The 24,377-nt window shown below is 42.1% G+C and overlaps 1 protein-coding gene across 1 annotated transcript; it reads left to right on the top strand.

Annotated features, from left to right (window-relative positions):
- The first annotated feature begins 6,204 nt into the window (after window positions 1-6,204).
- On the top strand, window positions 6,205-21,754 carry LOC101873002 (transmembrane protein 182-like). The gene is made up of 5 exons (XM_005144514.2): window positions 6,205-6,357; window positions 8,990-9,107; window positions 11,131-11,229; window positions 13,785-13,922; window positions 21,525-21,754. The coding sequence occupies exons 1-5, from the start codon at window positions 6,205-6,207 to the stop codon at window positions 21,752-21,754; spliced, it is 738 nt and encodes a 245-aa protein (XP_005144571.2).
- The last annotated feature ends 2,623 nt before the right edge of the window (window positions 21,755-24,377 follow it).

Below are 24,377 nucleotides of genomic sequence, written 5' to 3' on the forward strand. Positions count from 1 at the left end.
CATTTTTCTTGCATTTTTCCAAAATGGTGTAATTTTCATCTCGCACAACAAGAGACATTTCAGTGCCAGCTTCTATCAATTCCAGATGTGGCTCAGCTCCAGGTGTGTGTTTCAGAGGCTTGTGGCTGCAGAGCCTGCTCCAGCCAACCCTGCATTGCTATGCCCATGCACTGCTGGGTCCTGCGCAGATCCCAGCCCATTAATCTCTTCCACCCCTGCTCTGCAGTGCTGGTACCATAAATACCTCTCTGCTGTATTAACCATTTGCTTGATTTGCAGTGAAGACAATATTCTGTGCAGTACATACTTTCCCAATGAGTCATTCTGACCCAAATTTAACCTTCTAGATACTATGGATATTTTCTAAACGTTTCTTTACAAAATATAACAGCACAGCTAAAGCTTTCATGAAGTATTTTCCAGTTGTTTAGTGGCCAAGCCCTCTGACTAGTATGGATTTCAACCCAAAATACCTTTGATAATCTTTGCCAGTATCCAGTGTTGGTGGTCTTAAAATGCTACAACTGAGTGGAAAACTGTTAAATGCTCAGGCTTCAGAGCATGCCTAATTAATTCTTTCCAGGGTTTTAGTCCTTTAAAAAGTGTTAAAAACATGGATTCGGTGTATCATTGAATATTGCATGGTTCTGTGGAAATAAATTGCATCATTTTGATGCCTTTAGTAGTTCAGAGAGTTATTGCTCTGTGCTTATTTTGGAAGTTTTCAAGAGTCTTTTGGAAGTTAGGGTTAAAAAGGCAAAAGTTGCTAATGATGGGGAATAGCTCAATGGCAAAGTAAAAGCCCAGAAACTGCATTGGAAAAGTCTGGGCACTTAGATCAAACAAATGCATTTAAGCTGAATCTTCCTTGCACTCACATCTCCAAAAACAGAAATTCATGTTCTGCACATGGACTTTAAAAAATCACTTTTATTTTGACCATAAAATCTGACTTGTATTTATTTTATTTCATGACTGCTTAAGGAGATTATAATGGCTTAATCCTGGAAAATACGGGCAACACTTAAGAAGAAGGTGAAGCAAATCTGAGCTTTTCTTTCTCTTCTGACATCAAGAACTGCGGGGTATTCAACCTCATCAGATGTTGAATAAGATTAAGGATCTTTCAACATCCAGGCTTATGTGCTTCTTCCAAGAGACTTGTAGACGGGAGAGATGAAAAAGGAGCATGGTGGAGATGAACCAGTGATTACAGTTTTAATGCGGAATTAAAGGGGCAAAGATCAATATGGATATCTGTTCCTCTCCATTCCTGTGCAGATCATACTGGGGGAATGCTCTTTGCAAAGCTATTCGGTGATGTTGATGGCATTTCCAAGGTAAAGATGATAGAGCATGGGTAGCAATTGGTGTGGTCTGGATGGCTTTGCTCTCTTTCTTGTTCTGAGGTCTTTGGAGACAACAGTAAAGACAGGCACCCATGGGAGATATTCACCCCATCTACCTAAGGAAACACTATGTGGAACATCTTTCAGAGCATGACAGATCACCAAGGTAAGCTCCAGTGCAGAAAGATACTCAGGGAAGCCTCTGAAGGAAGCAGTAAAATCACATTTATTCATAAAATTGTAAGAAATCCTCTGCTTTCAGCATGAAAATATTTTGGTCTATTTACATAATGTGTAAGTTTTCTGTGGGCATGGACCACAGCACAAAAAATAACAATTACTTGGACTGTGCTGTTGGAGTCTTTGATCAATCCAAAGGTAAAACACTGATTCTATGAAAAATCACTGGGGTCCATTAGGAAAATAAGTGTTACTGAAATGCTCAGGTTATGACTTTTGTTTCCTAACACATAGGTTCTAGTGCTGCCTGTGGTGGAGCCCTCATTTGACAGCTCTGGAGAAGACCTCGAAGGCAGCTCTTCATTGGCACCAGAAGAGGTAAAGGAGGAATTGAGGTAATTTTCCTTGGTAATTAAATGGTATTTATGTCTGACTGTTGCACTGTCAGACTGTCTGACTGGTGATAGTTAATACACCTACCTAGCTTTGGTGTAGTCCTCCAGAGATCCCAGTGCAAACTACAGCGGACAGCTGACCAACCTATCCTACAACATGCTGCAGACACAAAGGGGTGCGGAGCTCAGTCTGGGTAGATACTGAGCTGTCATTATGGCCCCACAGTGCTTTCTTTATGGCCTCTGAATAACAACTTCTGGATGTTGATTATCAGCAGTGTGGCCCCAGGTCTACAGTTTGACCCCCAACACTACACGTTTTCCAGAGGGACAGCGTTCCCACACAGAGGATGCAAAGGTAACATCATGAAGATAAGAGAATGAAATAATATGGATGAGAATATCATAATTTTTACCAATATCTTATTAGAAATTTTACATCAATTTCCATAGTTAATAATAACTTTCATTCCTTGATAGATTTCAAAAGGTGTTTTACCCTCCGGAATGGAACTGTTCTTAAGTCTTGAACTGAAACATTGAAAATTAAGGAACACCTTAAAGTTTTTCCAGGGGTACTCGCTCATCCCAACCCTTCCTCAAAGATTCTTTGGTTTTTAAGCTCCACCTTTTCTGACTAGTGCATCAGAAAATCCCCAGCCCTTTCTAACTGCAGAGGAAGGGATGTGGCTGGAATGATTTATTGGTGGCCATTTCTTCTTCCCTTTTTTTCCACTTCTTCTAGTATATGTGTGTTCTGTCTATTAACAAGGCTGTCTATTACGTTGTATAAAATCTATATGGACAAAATGCACAAAAGAAAACAAAAAGCCTAATTTAAACTTCAAAACCACATGGGTCTGAACCTTATAATTAATCAAGACTCTTTCTGAAGGGTAAAGGAACTACATTTTCTGTTAGTCTTAGGAAAAGAAACCCAACCCTAAACATTCCTATTACTATAATAATTCTATCTAATTTTGTTCCCCAAGCACTAGGGAAATAGAGAAGCAATGTTGGTGCATGGGTTAGGGTTAGGGTTAGGTGGAACCTGGGTTCCTGGGTGCTGGAACCTGGGTGTTCCTACCATGTGCTGCTGGAGCCTCTACCTTGTCCCTATGGTGGCCAGGGTCCCAGGCACAATCCCATTGTCCCTTGTGTCCAGGAATTTTTCAGATCCTAATGGTAGTGGGCATGTGCAGGGGGATGTGCCAAGGAGAATAGGAAAGTTCATTGCATGGGGAGATGTTTTAACCTTGCAAACTCAATTCCTATTCCACAGCTTAAGAATTTGGAAGACGTTTGGCTGGGCATGTAACAGCTCATGAGGAGCCAAGGCTGGGCACCAGCAATGCTCTGCCTCAGCCACACAGGGGGTTTTCTGCCAATGGGACAGAGAATTGCTGAGGACACCTTCCAAATGGCAAACAGCTCTAACTTGTGAATACACATTAGCATAAATGCAGCGATGCCAAATACGGATGACTGAAAAACACACACAGAAATGGGGAATTGTGCATTAATCCCTTTGTAAAAATACACAAGTGCCCACTTTGCATTTTAATTTTACACAATTGCAGTGTAATCTGCAAAAAGAGCCTTCACTTGTGGTGTACAAACCCTTGCCTTCACTGAGCTCCTTCGAGCATTGCCAAAGATCCCTTGCTGGTTGCATTCAGTTTTGAGATACAGATCACAATAGATGACAACTGATTTTCCTTGTCACTTCAGACAGGTTTAACCAGTATTACATGTTAGTTAAATGGCAACTGATTGAAATTACACTTATTGAAGATTATTTAGGTGATAGATATATTGCACTTTGTATTTAATTAACCATTTTATGTTTAATACAAAAAGATGTCATCTCATTGAAGTAATCATTGCCTGCAAAGTAACCAGATGACTGCAAGATGAGTATGTTGTTGAAGTTTAAAACTATGGAAAAACAGTGGTTATGCTGGGCTGCCCAGGGTGTGTGGGAGAGGGTTAATACATGTTGGGATGGGAGGAGTAAAGGGTTAGGGAGGGTTGGTCATGAGCACCTGTGTGCAAGCCCATCACAATAGCAGGGATTGCTTCCAATGGAGATGGCATCTAAAAGCAGGAGGGGAGGGTAAGTGGCCAAGAGGGACAGTGAGTGTTTATTCATGCAGAATTAGAAGGCTGAGAAGGGCTCATTTCCAGGGCAGTGTAAGGAGAGAGAGGAGCAACAGTGCTGCTTACTGCTCCCCTACAGACACACAAAGGGTTTTTGGTGGGAGGCTGTATTGTGTCAGAATGATTTCTCCTCTCCCTTAGCTGCCTAAATAGTTTGCTTGGAAGAAAAGGGGTGTTTAAGCAAGGTGAAGACATGATATATATGTTCACTTTGCTGAAAATGTCCTTTGTACTGTGTCTCTCCCATAAGATGCATACCTGCTGCTCCCTGTTTTAAGGCCTCACAGTGATGTCTCTACGTGGTGAGATCCATGTTCAGCCCTGCTGTAGCTTGTTGTACTAACATCAAAAGGCCTGATTCCATTCTAACAACTGACAAAGATGTAAACCTGTCCTTTGACACAGTGTGCTGGCCCTGACCTGCAGCTGCCTGTTGCCTTGCTCACCCACCATCCACTCTACCATGCCAGATTCTGCCCTCCTTGCACTCTTGCTTCTTGCAGTCCTGCTCTAGCTCAAACTTGTTGTGTGCTAGGGTTGTGTGGACTGTGGCTGAGTTTTGGCCTACATGACAGTAAGTCTGCAGCATGTCCACCTTTCCTTCCTCCACCTGTCAGTGTGGGAACTCCTCTTTCCTGGATCCCATGGGATACCTCATGTGCTTGTGGTCAGGTTAAACAAAGAGCAGCTCTGCCATTGAGACAATGAAGCAGAGAGGTTTAATGTAGTATTTAAAGGGTATACCTGTAATATTTAAGAAAGAACAATGCAGAGGATAGAAGAAGTTAGTGTAACTAAAGGTCTATTGTGCTTACAGAAGAAGAGTGAGCACATTCATCAGTCCATATGCCTCAGCAGTTGGCTAGAAGTGTAGTCAAAATTTTACCCCAAATTTACCCAAAAGTTTACTCTCCAGTTTCCCTAACCAGTGTGCCATTTCTCCAAGATACCCATATGTTCACAGTTATCGTGAGCTATTAAATTGATTTGGAAAGTTATTTGGCAACACAAAATCCCATAGGAAGTCAGCATTATCATCTATCCTGCATTTTAGAACAGATCATGACTTAGGCTAAGGTTAGAAAATCAGAACTTGAATTTTCACTGTGAGTTCAATTTCCTCCCTCAACCTCCTGGCATGTTACAGGAATACATTTATTGTCCTACAGAAACTATAATTTTCCTAGTCTGGCATCTGATTCCTGGCAGTGATCTACAGCAGATGACAATGTTAAGAATCAAATGGCAGTGAAATTCCTTCTGGAATGTCCTCATCTCCATGAGACACTTCTTCCACACCAGGTTCAGGTGGTGGGAGGTGAACGGATGCTATATATTCTGCAGGAGAGTGAACTGCTTTCTATAGCTGCATAGCAAGATGCTTTAGGTATGTTGGTATGTACACCTGATTTTGATGTTCCTTGTCTAGTTAGCTGTGGACCTGTTGATTAAAACATGTTAGCATGGGTTGATTGCATCAGTTCCGAGATCACCAAGATATTTAAGGTTTCACCAATGTTTTAATGTTGTTGCTTGGATCTCTGGGGATACTTCATGTGAAGGTTGTGTTAGTGTTTTGCTCAGAGGAAGCATGGAGATGGAAGGAGATGGGTATTCCAAACTTCTATACTGTGCTTGCAAGGACATAGCTAAAGGTACCTCACAGCATGGGCTGCAGAAACTGTGGTCTTCATGATGTGGTAAAGATCATCAAGTTCAGATGTGCCCAAGCCACACACAGCCTTTTGGCTAATCTTGTGCATGGAGTCCTGGGCAGTTCTGTATCCTAACCACTCATGACCTACAGACACTGCCTGACCAGCTGAAGCTGAGGTCTCTGCACTGCTCCTTTGAACTGAACAACCATGTGTTTATTTGGAAGTCTTCCTGCTCTGTCTCAATAGCTATTTGTCATGTTCCTTAATGCCACAGCTGTTTGGTTACACCAGGTCATCTGCTTTTATTAGTCCTGTTCCCACCACCCACTGAAACTCACACCAGCCAGGAGAAGATTCTTATCCGTGCCTAAAAATAGCCCTTCTCTCTTCCCCCTCTTCCAACAACCGTGGAAACTCCATCATTTTCCTTCTTTCCTGGTTTCCAGACCCGCTGCTTACCCCATGAAGGTTGGAGCAGCCGCCCTCGCAGCCGGGATCCTCGGCAGCACAGGCATCTTGCTCTTTCTCATTGCTTTTGGGACGGATTACTGGCTTCTGGCTACAGAGACCTGTGGTGTCTTTGAGCACGGGAACAGCACTCTGCAGAATGGGGAGGTAAACTCTGAAATCTTGTCTTACTTCAGGCGAATTGACCTACTTGAATAATTTAAAATGCTAGATTTGTAAAGTTTTACATCTGTGGTAATATTTATGCTCATTTAAAATGACCTCTTAATGTAAAATGTCAGCTCAAGATAACTTTAAAATCCAAACCAGCTTTTCCATAATATCTACCATTTTAACTGAAGTTCAGTATTGTCTAGGAAACATTGAAGACAGCACCTCTGTAATCTTGCAGATAGGAACATTAGGGAATGAAAGGAAAAATATAAGAGCTTTACTTGTTGACAGTACTTGCCTCTAAAGACAAAAGATATTTCCTAACATTTGCCATTAAAAGATTTCTTCCTCTGTAGTTTCTTCATTTAAAAGTAGTTCATGTTTTAAAGCATAGGGCTTGGCAATCTTTTACATCTGAAGTGATGTGACTACAGCACAGACAGAAAACAAAAGCAAACATCAGATGCAGAAAGCAGCAGATGAGCTCCTGCCTATCTAACTAGAAAAGGCCTATATATTTCAAAATTAAGACTTATATAGGATTTCAGCTGTTAGGAATGTTAATCTTCTAAGCCAATATGGTATTTTAGTGCTAACTGCTGGTATCATAGAATCATAGAATAGTTAGGGTTGGAAAGGACCTTAAGATCATCTAGTTCCAACCCCCCTGCCATGGACAGGGACACCTCACATATCATTGGCTTACAGATCCTTTCACGAGTCTGATTTTAGCTGCACGTGCTATTGTCTAACTCTTCAATAAAATAACCACCAGATCAGTTCCTTAGGCCACCCACTCTTCAGAACTGTTTCTGTGCTGATCAATGTGTGGTTTCAATTGCAGAATGACAGGCTGATCCTTGTTGTGTGCAGACTTTTTGTTCCTTCAAAGTTCAATCCAATTAGGTTTGATTTTCTTCTGGTGTGGTGAGTCACACCAGGTAAGCATCATGATGCCAGCAAGAAATACTTTCTTACATTTCAAGATCCGATAACCAAAGGTAGGACACTGCTTGAGTCATGCTTCCAAATGACTTTCTCTATTGAAATAAAGAAAGAACCCATAAGCTTATAACAGAAAAAACTGCCTGTCTTTACAGTTTAAAGCAGTGCAGTAAAGCCCCAGAGACGGACAGAGGAGTACAACTCAGTTTTTGTGCACTTGGGAAATGACAGTGTTAATTGTTTCAGACTTTCATTTGTGCTGTTGACTTCTAAAGTGGATTGACTAGCAACACTGCACTGCATGACATGAAAAAGCATCTTAGACATTTAAGATACGCTCTTGGCCAAGTGTTAGTGCGCCTGTCACTAAGGCAGAGTGACTTCAAAAGCACCAAGCAGAAGCAGGAACTGTTCTTACTCTTTCCTTTGAGCTATTTTATTTCTATTTCAGACACTGTTTCTATTATTTCTATTCCAGTTACTGATTGTGTACCCTGGGCTGTGTTTTTACCTTCTCTGCCCTTTCTTAAACTGGCAAATCCTGTCCCTTTCAGATAAGGATGGTCTTGAGTATCTGCCAAACAGTGATTAAATGTGCTGTAGTCAGCAGCATTGCCTGATGAAGTTTGAGGGCTGTATGGTACCATTGTCGTAATTAGTATTTTACCCTTAAAATAAAAGGAGAATCAGTTCAGAGCTCTGGAAGTGGTCATAAATCGATGCATAAAAGCCTTGAGGTGAGGTAGGTATCTTCTAGCACCATGCATTTGAGCCCTATCTCCTTTCTCTGATTCACAGGGTTCAATTCTGTATGGAGCTTCTCCATCCTCCACAAACGTAATATTGTAACAGTCATGTCTACCCTAACAAGCTGCATGTGATAAAGATAAAACTGATTTTGGCTATAGTTTTAATAAGGTTTTTTGGTAAAATAGTCCATGACTCAACTCTTCAATAACCATCCTTTTAGAAAGACCTAAGCCTTTGGCTCTTAGGTCTTGTCTGAGGGTCCAAGTAGACTCAAAAAGAAGAGAAATTGTCAACGTCCCTATCATAGTTTATGAGAAAACTAGTCTGGGCAGAGTAATTTGTGCCTCATGTAAGCTTAGCATAACTTCTACTGGGCTTAGCAGAGGGAGAGAAATAAGGAAACCTTTGAGCTGGTGACTGGAATAGCTTCTCTGGAAGTTTTAGAGGTGGCCTGTCTTCTGGGGTTAAGCCAAACCTGATGTGAATCCTGCAGAGCAGCAAGGGCATCAGAACTGTTGTGCTGGATCACACCTAAGATTGTTTACTGGGAAACCAACCTGCTTCCTACTGGTTACAACAGCAATAACATTTACTTAAGGAAAGTGTTTAAGTAGAATATATCCAGAATGCTCTACTCCCTGTCATATCCATCCAGCTCTGTCCATCAGTGGTTTAAAGATATTAGAGAAAGAAGAAACAGGTTTGGGTCTGGAAGGTGATTTGCTATCAGAACATTTCGTTGCTATGAGATGGCAGAAAGTCAAGGACAGCAGCTGACTCTGTGTTCCCCAGTCCCTCCAAAACCAACTCAAGCAACAAATAAAAGCCTGACCAGAAATGAAAGCAACAACTGCCTAAGCAAACCCCAGACACTTTCCACCTTTACACCAAGATCATCCCTGTATCAGCTTGGGCTTTCATTCCTTCACAGGCTGAAATGCTGACGGAGGTCAGGAAGGAGATACTCACGTTCCATCATGAGGGCTTCTTCTGGCGGTGCTGGTTCTTTGGCGAGGGTCACTCGGAGTCCATCTGGACCTTCTGGTACAGTAAGTACGATGCCACTACACCATATCCACAGCATTCACTCACAGTTTGAATTGCAAACGAGTACAAGAAGGGCTCCCAGGGATGAGGAGACAATTGTCTTTATTTAATTTTATTTCCATTCTCATAATTTCTCTAAAAAAAGCAAACTTGGCCACTTTTTTGTGCTCTTTCTTGCATTTTGCTCTCAAAGTTCAAAGAAATGTAGAAAACTCTTGATGACATTCAATATATCACTACAAAGTTTTATGGAGTGGTGGCTTCCACCAGTAAGGACAACTCTTCCCCCTCCCCTTTACCTCTTGATGTCCGTGCCCATGTCTTCCCTGGCCACAGTGTGGCGGTGTTTTAAGCCATCGGGATGCTAAGTGTTCCCACCTGCCACTGGTTTCAGCATAGGGAAGGCTGGATGCACATGCCTGTGGTCTCCTTGGGTGCTCAGGACCTTTAGCAGTGGGCAATGGTGGACCATGGAGAGCTATAACCACCTGTGTTCTGCTCTTAAGCACACAAGATCTTTATTGTAAGATCTCACCTATTTTGCTTTTGAAGGTCATTGAAATTACACGTGTGAATAAACAGGAATGGATGCAGAAGAGGTTGGTTTTTGGCTGGTTTTTTGTTGTGTGAAAGCACATTTACTCTTCAAACAAAATTGAAGGAGAAGGTGAAACCTGTTCTGAGACACCAGTTGGCACTGACTGGTGCCTCACATGCACTGAAGTGTGGGGTCTTGGCCCAGTGAACCAGGTGCTCCCACCAGAAAGAGCAAAGGAGTGAGACCAACCCACAGCATGCCTGGCACCAGCCTTGCTGGTGGCTGAGCCAGCAACTGGCTCACAGTGGGTAATTAGAGGACAGCCTTTCCCTGGGATGCCACAACCTTAGAGGAATATTTGGCATTACAAAAGAGATGTTAAATAAATTCTGCAAAGGTTTACACTGTAAAACCCTTGACCATGTGCTCACTGGTGCTCTGGTTTGGTCAAAGATGTTTACGTGCATGTGAAGCAGTGTGATCTCCTTGTAGGGTGTTTGACTGCGAATAATGTGGATCCAATGCAGTATACAATAAATGTACTCTTCAGTGACTGACATTTCAGTTGGTTGTGCTGTCCCCCAGTTCCTGATCTGTGTTTCCTGTAAAATCATGCAGGATCAGTTACTGCCACTGTTCACCTGAATAATGTGAGGATTTTCACACAGCAATCATTCTATAAGAAAAGAAAGGCCTGAGAAGAGGGAGTTTGTGATCTAATTATATTAGATGGAAACACATGATATAATATAATGTTACCTGAAAGTAAAATGGCTCTTTCTGATAACTGGCAAATTTGTGGTACTTCTTTAGGTATTTATGATAATAGGATTGATCATGACAAATTAATTTGCTGCTCTCACAGATATAATAATTAATTCAATAGGTATTCCATAGTCAATTTAGCATGAACTAATGTCCACCTATTATAAAGTGTTCCTTTGAGCTGGTGAACATATTTAAATAAGTGGCCAACCATTAATTAATTCATTTAACATTCATTCTATTACCCTTAATCATGATAAACCTCAGTGGTATTAATATTGATGGGGCACTTCCATTCTAATTGTGCTTTCCCTTCTCACAAACTGGATGTCTTGTAAGGCATCTTGTTCTGTTACCCAAATACTTTTGCCCTTTCCAAATGGCCTGACACATTTGCTGAAGGAAAACAGCAATGGGAATATTTACACTGATTTTAGTTGCTCCATCTTTCATGATTTATGTCCACCTCAGGTTATGAAGATGGGAAGATGTATGGGTAGCAGTCCCAGATCCTGTTATATCTCTCCTCTCTCATAATTCTTATTCTTTTTTCTTTCTAAGCAGGATTTACTGTCCTTTACTCCCCAGCCTTCTGATTTCAGTGAGGGTTTTGCAGGTGTTTATAGAATAGTGCATTGCAGTCTGAATACTGTAACTGTGATTTGGCAGAAAAAGAAAAGCAAACAGGGATTGATTTATTTATTGTTAATGTTCATTTTCAGCCAGCCAAGCACACCCCAAGTTCTGCACCCATGGCTACCTCTTCCCCATGCCCATTGCTCTCGGACCCTTCCCTCATCCTTCCTATGACACAACTGCAGGTAGGTTTCTTTCCCCCTTCCCCAGCAGCTCCGTGCCCAAGAGAATGGGTAGAGACTTATGGTGTATTTCAGTGCTGTAGTTCTCCCATTGTAAACTCATGTACCAAGCATGACCAACAGTTTTGTAAAGCTCCTTGCAGTTGAGTGACCCAAGCTGCGAGCTCATTGAGATGTTCTCCCATGTCTTCTCTCCTCCAAAGCCAGCCATACCCAGCCATAAGCAGTGCACCCTCATGCTGCATGCTCAGCACCCCCTATGAGCAATTGAGGATGCTAAATCCTCTCTCCCACCTTCTCACTTCCTGGAAAGAGCTGGAGGCAAAGGGAGCCCCTGAGGCCAAATCCTGACCCTGTGGGCAAGCAAGAGAGTGTCTCATGGGCTGCAGGCTTGTGGCAGCTCAATGCTGACTCGTTTCCAGCATCTGGCTTCCTGGGAGAGCTCTGGTGTTGATTTACTGCGTGACAAAACAAACAAACACTGGAAAATCAGTTAAAGACCAAATTGTCAGAAGATCCACGTAAGTGACTGGCTTATTTTTAACACACCGAATACGACACAGTTGGAGAGCTCTCCTTTCAACCGGCTCCCTTTTTATTTATGTTTCCCTATATTTTCAGAGTTCTTTAATGAATCAGCTGCTGTTAGGAATTTTAATTTGCTAAATTGGTGGCAGCAGCTCGAATTAATTCAATGATCTTTTTTGAAATGAATTGATTTCTTTAAATAGTGTGCATCACTCTGCCTCGCCTCCGGGGATCCAGGGCAGGCGTACTGCACAAACAAACATCTTGACCTTTTCCTTAGCCTTTAGCAGTACCTTTTTTATTTTTATGTGGGTTTTTTTTATGAGAATTTAATTTTTTTTATAAAAAACCCATTTGTCAGGAGGAGGATGTGAAGAACAGCTAGTTTATTCTGCTGTGCTGTGCAGCATTCCTGCCTCGGGGAACGTGCCGTAGTGTAAAATGGATACGAGGGACCTGTCGACAGTTGGAAGGAGGAGCCCATCGCAGGCTGTGTGCAGCAAATATATGGGTTAAGCAGTGGGATTTTTTCTGCTTGGGAGAGACAGGGATGTCTGGTTCCTGAATGATCTTGCTGATAAACACACTGTTTTTTCCATACTAAATAAAGGGCCCTGGAGGCATCTGTCCCTGCCTGTCAGCCCTCGCTATGAAACCCTCTTCAGCTGCCTCTCAGAAATGCCAGTTGGGACAGGTCCCAGGAAGGTGCTGGACAGGGGGATTGTTGTGCATTGGGACTGCATCCTGGGGTGCTATAGGGCTCTGCCTGGAGTTTCCAGGGAGACAAGTATATCTCAGCACCCACATTTAGGGCAGTGGGGGCTCCTCTGCTGCACCAACCTTGCTGCAAAGCATTGGGACACCTGCAGGGAGCAGAAGCTTCTGTAGTTAGCGTTCATTTTATTTCAAACCAGTCCATCCTCATATGCAAATGATGACAAAACAGGAGGCTGCCCAGGCAGAGGGGTCCTCCAGCTATTACCTGCTCCAGAGATAATTCTGCCTTATCTGCATCCTCTTAGGCTCCCTGAGAGAAATGGGTGACAGGAGGTTAAACATGAAAATGAATTCTGTGGTTTTGGAGAGTTCAAGATACTTATCTCTCCCTAAGTGGCTCTCCTGACAAAATGGTTTCAAATGAGTAAAACGCATCTTCTCTGTATCATTTTTCTTTCAAGTGTGAATCATTTCAGCATTACCCACTTGCTCGTGCTCAGCTTAAGTCTCTCTAACTAGGGCTTCTGAAAAACAACAGAGTGAGATGCACTGGTTCAAAGGGATCAGATAAATCAGGGTAATGGGGAACAGGGTTTCAGAGACTCTCTGCCTAAGACCACTACCTTTGGCCAAGGTTTATGGCAGTGACTGGAAGAGATTTGGCTACTGGGAGACTGAAATTAGTGGGCTACCTCCTGTCCTGTAGCACACGACGGACACTTTGAGCTTGCTTGGCTCTGGCTGGCATGGTGACATGAATCTACAGCAACCCTCCCCAGTTCAGTGGGTAAAGAGGCAGCTGTTCTTTTGCTCTGTTCTTTTACTTGGAGTCAAGCAAGGCCATTAACGGGGGAAATGGTGAGCTGTTTTCCCTGCAGTCCTGCTTACAAAATCTGTATTTTAAACCAGGAACCTGGCACCTTCTGTAAGTGTTAATTAAAATGGAACAAAGATGTGGTCTGATTCCATCTCTCCAAATTTTTCTATTTTCTTTCCTTTCTTGCCAAGCTTTTCCATCCCCCACAGAAATAACTAAGCACAATGTTCTTTACTCTTGCCCCCTTTTGTGGTGTACTTCCCTGGCAAATCCTTCTAACCCCTTGAACTCATTCCAGTCCCATTATATAGAGCATGACATTCAGCCTGATCCTGCACAGGTTCCAGGCACATTGCACCCATGCAGCAGCCAGGAGTCAGCAGAGCAGGAGCTCCAGCTCTGCCTAACATGAGCAGCATTACAGAGTTAAGCATGGACTGAAGTGAAACTGCTTTTCCTCTGCCTTCCCCTGACTTTGCTCTCTTTTACTGTGCAGTGTACAGGGGTTTCTGGACAGCTTTCATCGTGCTGGCTGTGGCCACTGGGCTGGTAGGAGGGCTGCTGCTGGTGTGCGGTGTGCCCTTCGTCAGCCCTCGGTCCTACAAGATCGGAGGTGGATTCCTTCTCTTCTCGGGTAAGCTGCCAAGCTGCGGTAATGGGATACAGCCAGGGAAGGAATGTGTCCGTGCTCTGCTTTGTGCTCACAGGGGAAAGGGAGGCAGCTGCGGATGAGGTGCTGCTGAAAGAGAGGGGGGCTCTGATGGGAACTGCACTGACTCAGAGTAAATGATTTCCTTCTTCCCACCCTGGAATTAAACCTCTGTGCTCAGTCAAGCTTTAGCAAGATAGTCTGTAGTCCTAGAGAGGCTGAGGGTTTTCCTTTCCTATGCAGCACAGAGGAGCAGAGCCTTTTATTTTAGTAAAGCCCATTGCTGTGTCAACCCAATGGGCAGCAATCAGTGATCCCCTAAGTCAGTCTTTGCATTTAGGCTTCTCCTGTCTGCTGTTAACATCCTGTAGAGCTGGAAACTCACTGAGAGATGAAAGATCTACCTGGCGGTTCAAAATGGGAGGGCTGGCTTAGTAAAACCTGGAAAGATAAAGCCATTGCACAGCAGGAAAATTAATTAAAATTAGGCATTTATTCATTATTCCCACTGCCATTACAAATGCTTCCACTGAATTATCACTTGGGCTTTTTCTATGTTTGAGAAGGAGTAACTGGCTTAACTAGTGGAAATACTTGATTATAACAGTGTTATATTGTTATAACAGTGATGAACCCAGAAAAAAACCTTTTCTTGTGACTCAAGCAGCTAAAGGCTGGAGCTCAGCTGAGCCATACCGAGGAAAGAGCTTCATTCTGAAGTCAGGCCTTTCCCTGACAAAACACTGCTTAATTACAAATCCTCTGCCAGGTTCTGCTTCCTCGTACATGTCATGAATCAAACACGAGCCAGAGCCTTTGCTCCCAGTTCAGGCTTTGAGCGTGCTCAAAGTTTATGGGGCTGAAAGCTTTCACTTAAATATTTAGCCAGAAAGGTCACAACACTGACCCTGGAGGAACTGCACTTAGAACTCCACCTAAGCTCTTCCTAATCTCACCATGTCCCGCTATTGTTATTACCTTTTACTTTCCCACTCCCCTACTTAGTTCCCATTTTATAGCTCCTTTCCTAATTTCTTCTCCTTTAGGTGTACTAATCATTAACCACATGATGCCAGCTGAGCTGCTTGTTAAAATGAAGCTAGGTGACATCTATCTATTTGTCTAAATAATATGGAAGGCACTAAATCAATTTGGCTCTATCTGCCTCTACTAATTCACTTCTCACTTTGTCCAATTTTCCATTTGCCTCCAGGTCTTCAGTATTGCAGTGAGGGCAGCAGGTTTATGGGTATCTGCTTATCTCTGTCTTGTATAGTTTGAGAAATCCTTGGTTGGGCTTAATTTTCCTAAGGGAAAATTCCGCATGGTTTTACACACGTGGATTTTGCTTGGGGATGCAGGACATCTCCCTCTCAGATCTCCATCAGGTACCAAAGCCTTGAAGTGAGTAGCATTAGCCGGTTGACACATGTGTGTGCTGAAGTGATTTCTTCTTGTGAGGCTAGGGCTGAATGCTTGGGTCCTCTCAGATGTGACACTCTACCTACCTCATTTAAAGCCCCACCTCTTCAAAACACTCAGCTTTAGGCCCAGATGGAAAAACTGAGATCAGTCACCTTCTGACACTGGCCAGATAAGCAAAATATCCCACAGAAAAGGATGCTGAATAATATCAAATCACTGTATTACTTTTTTCTTTTTTTCCCTTTTTTCCCCATTATTTTTGCACTTTATTTGACTACCTCTTGATTAAAAGGCTGGGGCATAGAATGTGACACTTTTTAGAAGAGCTGATTATGCATCACACAAACCTCTTGGCGTTAGACAAAGATGCTGCTGTTTAAATTGAAGTTTGTATTAATGCAGTTTCAATCTGAACAGCAATCATTGTTATTAACTGTCATTAGGAGGAGCGAGTTCAGCTGGAAGAGACTTCCTGCTATATTTTCAATCTAAATGATAGCTAGGAGAATGCAATATTATTTCAGCAAAGTTTTCTCATAGTTTCACCTGATCCTTTCATTTTGCAGGGGTGGGGGAATAGGTATGGGGATATTCTGAATCCAGACCTCTAGAACCTGCTTGGAACTGGCTTTCTGATGGATTTGGGATGCAACCATCCATGCTTATTTTATTACTATTCCTTCTAAAATATTTTGCATAATTGCACTAAACACTAGGAATGATAACACAGCTTCACTGTCCTTTCCTTCAGATAGAGGGATGTGGAAAGATGATGCAGGAGAAAGTATGTCTTGTCTTCTAACCATGGCCTGTGGGTCAGTGTTAATTAACCTTCCTTGCAGAAATGATCTCTCCTTGAGGAAGTGTGAAAATGCTGAAATTCATAGAGTGGGGATGTGGTCTGGCAGTCAGACAGTGAGTTGGGGAGCCACAGCTGCAAGATGCTCCAGCCTCCCAGGGCATCCTTTCTATGCAACTGTATTCCATCCATAAACTCCCTCTGTCCTATTTGGTAGTGGCCCATGCAGAGGTCATGAAATCACAGCCATGGTTAATTGTTGCAGAATGGTTTAACATTTGCCACCAAAAGTCTCTATGAAGATATTATTAGTACAATTGCATTCCCAAAGTGTATTTATGGATACGCAGCCTGACATGATCTTGAGGAGTGTGCCCCTCCTTTGCAGAGGGGAATTCAGTGCCTAAGGGTGAACACTGTTATCGCTCAATTAGTGCCCTTTAGGAATCCTTTCCAAGATGGCTTTTTTTACTGGACTTTCAACAGGACAAGGCTGACTTTCTGCAGCTACCTTAACAAATGTAGTGCTTGGCTGGTGGTGCTCCTGAGAGCCCTTTCAAAGGACCAAAGCCATCCCCTGTGGTTTCCTCTGCTGGGCAGCTCAGGAGATACATCCAGAGCCCATCTCAACTTTGCATCTGCACATCGACAGCTCCAGCTGAGTTATCCTTGCCAGCCTGCTCCCAAAAGTACTTGAATTGCATGAGCAAATAGCCAGTGTGCTGCTTTCCTTCTAACATTTGCCATCTCAAACTTAGCTTCAGTGATGCAAGGGGGAGGCACATACTGCCTCGTGACTAATGGTCCCCTTGTATCAATAGTCAGATGACAATATGATTGTCACTACAATGTCACTGAGCACTGTAGCTTCTGGAAACGGAACTGCTGAGACAACTTTGCTTGTGCTCCTTGTTTTCCTCTGCTCGTGCTCTTGGTTTTCATTTCCATTGGGCATTTTAGAGAGCAAGCTTAGAAATGAGAAGAGGTTTCATCCAGACCTAGGACAATTACTGAGCTTGCTGTGCTGCCCTAATACATTAGGACCAGCTACATAGCTGTAGGGTTAAGTGAAAAATGACCTGAGCTCTGCCTGATAGCTTGCTCAGGGGAGAGCAATACAATAAGCATGTATGTCCCAGGTAACGTTAAGCACCTGAAAGAGGAGCTTGTCACCAGCTAGCCTTCCACTGGAAAGCACAGATGATGAGCCATGTACAGTCTAAACATCTTCCAGCTGCTGTGTCTCCAGCACTTGTATGGCATGCATGGGTGTGCTCGCACTGTCCTGCAGCCACGGGATTGCTGTGGCCATGGGCTGTTTCCAGCAGGTAAAGGCAGCACAACTCCTCTCTTGCGCTTTCAGAGCAGTGTCGTGGTGCTGTGAGGGGAGCACAGTGTGTACCCAGACCAACCTGTTCTTCAGCATGAACCAACTGCATTAAAAGGAAGTCAGATTTACCAGTCCTGGGGGTTAAAATGCTGAATTTTGAGCTCAGATTCCTCTTCACAAATCCAACATCTGTATTTTGGCAATCTCAGTCTTCCCATGTGCAGTAAAGGCTGACAGTTACGGAGGGCAGCTGAAGGTCACCCCTCCATTTCCTTGCTATTAACATCCTGAAGAGGTAACTAGTGAGAAAGGTGAATGAGTCAAAGTTCATTATTCTTGTAATTAGCAGATTACACCAAAGTTCAGTAGCTTCCCCAGAATAAGAGTTAAAGATTGAGTTCACTCAACTGTCCCTACAATTAGCAGCTATAAAGGTGTCACAAGGACATAAAGTGAGAGAAAGAAAAAGCCTGATTCCAATTTACTCACAGTGAAGTTGTGTCCGAGGAGGGGGAGATGCAGCATCCGGGTTTGTTGTCTTGCAGTTAAAGAGTGTACGAAGGAGAAAGGTTTAATACCTCACTTCATTTTTCTTGCAATTAGCCCTTCCCCAGAAGATGCCATTGACCTCATCAGCACAGAGAGGTTTGCAGCTAATTTTTCTCCATACCATCCATAGAACAGAGGCAAAGAGGGAAAGGGAAACAAAGAGAGAGATCACTTGGCTAATTTGCCAGTGGTATAAACCACAAGGATGCTGGAAGGAGTGCAGGGAGGGTCTGGTTAGATGCAGTCTTCACTTATGCTTACCCCAAACCTCTGTCTCAGGTACTTGTGCCAATGCCAGGCTCATTTCTTGGGTAGAAATGTAGATTTATTTGTATTTTTGCAGTTTTTCATTTTGATGCCCAAGACAGGATGAAATCTGTCTCTGCACATAAAAAGCCATTTTGGGCTGGCAGGAAACAACAACGTCTTTCCACTAAAAGCCCCCAAAAGAAGATGGTAAAGTGAGATGCATTCAAAAGATGAAAAATCCAAAATAATATCTCATTTTAAATAACAAACACCAAAAACTCGCTTTGGTAATATGAGATTGAAGCAGCCTGATATTCTCATTATGAAGAGCCTACTAACGTCTGGAAGCACGACAAATTTTAGGCAGTTTCATTAATAATTGTGATTGTTCCAACTAAGCTTTTTATGTTGGCAAACCATTTTTCAGTGAGATGCCCTTTCTGCACTTCCACCATCCTTCTTTAGCTGCACCTGCCCTTTTGATTCTCTTTCCTTGCTGAGGGGATGGTGTAAATCCCAGGGACTCCTCACCACTGAGCTGTAATTATTCCGGGAAAGAAGGCTGCTTACTTTCCATTTTCCTGTCATCTTCCAGAGTGTGAAAATGTTCTTAATTTAGATGCCATGGCTGTGCCATCACCTCCAGTACCTGTTTAATAATAAAGCCTCCCATACTGGGACCGCAGCTTCTCCTGGGGAGAAGGGAGGGACCATTTCCCCATCCTTAGCTCCTGCTAAGCTTGGGGATGGTGCCATCCACTCACTGGGTCTCCTCTCACCCTCCTTGCTAAGAACTGATAGGTCTTAATCTGATTGGTTTCTCACAAATGAGGTTTAGGCCATCTAAATGGTTTTGAGACAATTCAATGCAAACTCTGTGGTTATTTAAAGACAGGTAGGAGAATTCAGATGTATCCTACAGTATCTACATCCTCTGTCCCATGAGGCTACGGTTTTATTTGTGTCTCTTATGGTAGGTATTATAAGTTAATGAAATAGAAATTGATCTTTAAAAGAGCACTTTTCAAGGTTCAGTTGCTATCTAATTAATTTAATTTTAAATTACATCAGTAATAAAGACTTAATTGCCTTCTTATCAATACATTGTCTTTCGTAAAGGACATGTGACTATTTAAGCACACAATTGTTTCCTTATAGTAGAATAATTGGTATTTTAAGCGTACAACTATCATATTAAGTGTAAAATATTTATTTGTGCGTTTAATTTCAAGTGGTTTCGAAATCTCAATGAACATGCAAATGTTAGAACAGCTGTTATTTAACTCCTAGGCTGCCTCTCCAGCAAATATGAGGACTTTTCCATGTAAGGGAGAAGGGCTTGAAATATCAGCTTGTGGTGATGTAAAGTATATACATATGGTGACACCAATCCTTGATTCTTAGGGTTCATTTTGCTGTTTTAGGGTAGAGGAGGCAGTTTAATAGACATGACAGCTTAGAATGGGTAGCTCAAACTCCCCACGCAGGGAGGACTTTGAACCCTGTATACCTTCCCGTAAGTCTCATTTTTGGCTACAAGTTGTGAAAAGGAGCTTTGTAGTAGCAGATGTGTTTATATCCATTATAAGCAGAAACACAGCCAAACACTGACGTGTTTTCTCTGATGGAGGGTTCAGTAACCACTATCCCTGAGCTGATATAGCAATGTCAAGCTTTGCAAGGGAATAAACTAGATCCAGCAGAAAGCCACAACACAGAACTGTGTGTTAACTATTCAATTAAATTAATTTTGAACTGTTCACTTCTACTATACACATATTATAATCTGTGATGTATTTCTTTCATATATTTGTGTGTTTATCTATGTTATATGGCACCACTTAAAAACAGCAAGCTTCTAGCTGTGAAGTAGCAAGATCAGATATTACTGAAGTGCCTTCAGAACTGTCATCACACTGTCACTATTTAGTTTTAATATATGCTGACTTTAAAATGCTCTACATATATTCTTTAATATGACACAGTAAATAATATTAGGGCCACTCTAATTTTTTGTTATCTGCTTCATATGGGGGAGCTAGACCTGCAGCCTCTGATCACCATCACTTTGAATTATGGGGAAAGGAGGTTCCTATTAAGGCATCGAAGCCCCTAAACCCGCCATGGGCTGCTTGAGGTCCAGGAGGTGCCTGTTCACCACATGCTTTTCAGATGTGGCTGAGCTCTCCCTGCAAATGCTGACCTTTGATACGTATGCATCTGGAAATGCAAGATCACAAGGTCTCACAGGAGATCTGTTATTTGGGTTCCAGGCATCCTACAGGCTTGGGAGGCTCTGAGGAGAGCAGACCCTCTCTAAGTGAGATGCTGACCTTCCACTCACTGCTCAGGCTTCAGTGTGGCCTCAACCTTTCTCTCCTCTGATTTGAGGGGAGGGCAAAAGAGTTCTCACCAGTAAAAAGACTTTTTAGCCTCCTGTAATAAGCTGATTGTTACTCTTTTTATTATTCTGCTGTTTAGTAGCCCACCTGAGATTACTTTCTTATGGCTGTATGCCTTTTCTACCCTTTTATGTATTATTTCTCTGCAAAATAAGATCATTAATACTCCTTGTCATGTGTTTTAATACTTGGTCGCAAAGCTCAGTTTAAGGAAAGGTGAGACAAGATGTAAATTGGAGCTGCCACAAGCTGCAGCAGCTGCTCACTGTGCAGCCTGTGTTTGCACTGGTACGAGGTCTGGTGCCAGATAAGTCTTGCCACCAGCAGGATTGATCCACATATCTTTGCATTTCTGGTTGAAATTGGATCTGACACTGCTTTGAAGGGTATGTGCAAAAAAGGAGAAACTGAGTCTCATGGTTTCCTTCTCACTAATCTCAGACAAAAGCATAAAAGGTGAAACAATCCACCTTTAACACAGGAATGCAGAGGTAGCCTCACACAGATCCCAATTGTGAAAATCAGCCGTATTCAGGATGATTTCTACATGATCATATCCAGCTGTAACAGCCCTCAGTAGCACTGGTGGTTAAAGCAGGAGGTATTGGTGCACTGGCAGCTGTGCACAAGCTGGTCGTGGTGGTGTGGGTCTCTCCCATGGCAAGAGGGCTTGCCTTTCATAGGAACCTGTATAGCAGTATCATGGGTAATAATTCTGCAACACTAAGCTTCAATGCAGAGAACCTGCAGGAATAAATGAAAACCTGATGCCAGCTTTTCTCCATTTTATTTCTATGTTCTATGTAATAACTCATCTTTGTCTCTCTTTCCAGGAGGTTTATTTCTCCTGCTCATATTTCTCTTTGTGATATGGAAGGAGTTCGTCGCTGATTTTCAGAAGTACATCCTTCTGGAGAGAAGTGAGAAGTGCATGGATGATGTCCCCGTGTACGTGTATTACGGGTGGTCATTCATGTTTGCCGCGGCAGGCGCTCCCCTGGTTTTACTTTCAGGACTTGTCTTCTACTTGGTTGGCAGAGACATTATGAAGTCAATGGAGTAAGACAAATGTGGAGAGGGTCTTTCTTTGGGAAAATTGGTGATGCTCCTTGTATGAAACACACACAACTTTGAGATTGTTTTTGTAGCTGTAATTGTCAGCATAGATGCATGACTACATTCACTCTTTCATGGAGGCAGGGATGGAGCACTGAGCATCCAATCCCTGTCAGTCCAAAACCAGACCCAGCTGAACATCCAACTTCAGCATTTTCACACTTTGGGGAAATTTAGGTATGTCTATGGGTTTTACATCAGTTTGAAGCTCAAGGAAAAGCCTTTGCTATTAAAAGCAGATTCCCCTGGCTGTCAGCAGAGCCCTACATCCACATTCAGCAGAGCCGGAGTTTTATGGCATTCCCAGAATCCCTGTTTCTTGTAAGAGGTAATCGAATCTGGCTGCAATGGTGTACACTATAATATCTATTTCTGAAAAGCAATTAAGGATGATTGTTTTTCTTAAGGTGGCTCTAATTGACATCAAAGGACAACCATTTTAATGGGATGTCGGGAAATGTGAGAAAATGTTTTCATTAAAAGCCCTGATTACAAAGATACAAATGTACCCAGACCTAACCTAACTTTCAACAAGTGAATAAACCAATTTCTATGGCATGAAACATAACATGAATAAATTTGTATTTCTTTACAGCACCACATTACTCTGCATTTAATATTTTCCATGGATTCAGTGCTTTGGGGATTCTCAACCCCAAAAAGGAAAGATGATCAGAGCTGGGGGAAAGGGAAGGGGAACAATAACGCTGTTATGGGGTAGACCCTGTCAGCCAGCTCAGCATGGGACACAGCACAAAAGTCAGCTCCAAAAAGACAAATTCTATACCATTTTGATACTTTCAAGTTCTTGCAGGTTCTTGGGTGTCTGACAGATTGCAGTGGTCCTGTGAAGAGTAATGCATGCTAATCCAAGTTACCGAGGTAAACCAAGCTATCGAGGTACAGGAGGTGAAGTAACTTATTTCATGTATGCAAAAGATTGTGAAGACACTTGAGAAATGATAAAGATTTGATCTTGTCATGTTTTTCGGGCTGGATCTTGATGCTTTGAAGTAGTTTGTTGGGCCCTTGTTTGCTGAACTCATTTGCATAGATTTTAAATCACACTTCCTTGTGCTGTTCTCATGAATGTCATCGTTTGTGCTGAACATATATTTCCCGAGCTTTATGTCACACTATTGACTCAGTATGGTTAATTAATAATGTAATGTAAATCTCTTCTAAAAAGCAGTGAAGACTGTTGGCAGTATGAAAATGTTTGTTAATGCTCTTCCTAAAATATTATTCAAGTCTGGCATTTCTTTCCTTTTGGAGCAAGTTCTAATTATTCCTTTACAAGATTCACGGCATACATTGAGTGGAAAACTATAATTTCCACATGTAAAGATTAGTTCTTTCATATGAATAACAGGCTTGGTCTACAGTTCTTAAGCAAAATTCACACTATTTTCCCTTAATAGAAATTTTGTTTGAATGGAATTGGTATACACAGGTGAAAATCGTGTTTTTTCCCTATCAATAGAGTTTTCATGACATTTACAAATGTAGAGATATTTCAGTATTTTATTTGGCCATTCTAAACTTTGTTTGGTTTTGGTTTTGGTTTGTTTTTTCTTGACATCTCCTTGGGCTATGCCTGTGCTCCATCAGTTCTTCAAGTGATAATTTCTCCCTATAAATTCCCTTTGAATAATTTTTGTCATTTAATTATCTATTCAGTGTAGAGATGAACACTTATGGTCACAAAGAATAAAAGTATATAATCCAGGAGCAGAGGGGGTCAAGATTTACAGTCACTTGCCTTTCACTGATCCCATAAAACAATCCAAGCATGCAGAAATGATGATCCCATAAGAGACACCAGGGCAGAAGAATGAGAATGCAGCAAGAAATACATCAGACTTATTGATATCTGTGAAGCTAAGGATCCCTGAAGTTGTGAATATAGAAGTGAGTTTTATATTATAGAATGAAATATTTATTAACTTTCTCCATCTGTTCTTTAAAAAATTTCATTTAATGGCGACAAGGCATTTATGGAATACATTTAGCTTAATCATGCATTCGTGCCTTAGGGAGTAAACCATCCCCGGAGACTTGCTCATTCTGGATCAGCTCTAGAACAAGCAATAGTTTAAAACTCCATCATTCTTTGGAAAAACACATGAATTTGAATCATTTTTGAACAGGGTTTGGGTTTTAAAAAACCCCAAAACCTCTGGTATTGAGCATACTCAATAGTCACAACAGCAAGGATACAGAGAATGAGATTATAGATGAGGATATCTAAGGTACTTAACTCCTCTGTTAAAATGCAGTGTTTGTAGCCAGCACAAGTGTTAACCAAACACACCGTTTTGGTAGACTAAAGGGTTTAATTCCTTAGCTGTCAAGTTCCTTGTGGCAAATACAGCTGAAGCAGGCAAGATTTTGTGTGAGATTCGTCATTTCTGGAGGAGAAATCTCAAAACACAAGCTAATGGACTCAGGGGTAGGGTTTGAAATTGCAGAAACCACAGTCTCTTTCATCTGTTGAACGTGAAGAAGTCTGATGAAAGGATATTATAGAGTAGTGACAAGGACCTAATTCTGATCCAAGTTTTGTCATT

The sequence above is a fragment of the Melopsittacus undulatus genome, chromosome 6 (assembly GCF_012275295.1).
Source record: "Melopsittacus undulatus isolate bMelUnd1 chromosome 6, bMelUnd1.mat.Z, whole genome shotgun sequence".
Taxonomy (NCBI): domain Eukaryota; kingdom Metazoa; phylum Chordata; class Aves; order Psittaciformes; family Psittaculidae; genus Melopsittacus; species Melopsittacus undulatus.

Bases quoted from the DNA above. Each gene is read 5' to 3' on its own strand.
- LOC101873002 (XM_005144514.2), top strand. From the start codon at position 6,205: ATGAAGGTTGGAGCAGCCGCCCTCGCAGCCGGGATCCTCGGCAGCACA. The intron at 6,358-8,989 runs GTAAACTCTGAA...ATTCCTTCACAG, and splicing joins GCACTCTGCAGAATGGGGAG to GCTGAAATGCTGACGGAGGT. The intron at 13,923-21,524 runs GTAAGCTGCCAA...CTCTCTTTCCAG, and splicing joins TGGATTCCTTCTCTTCTCGG to GAGGTTTATTTCTCCTGCTC.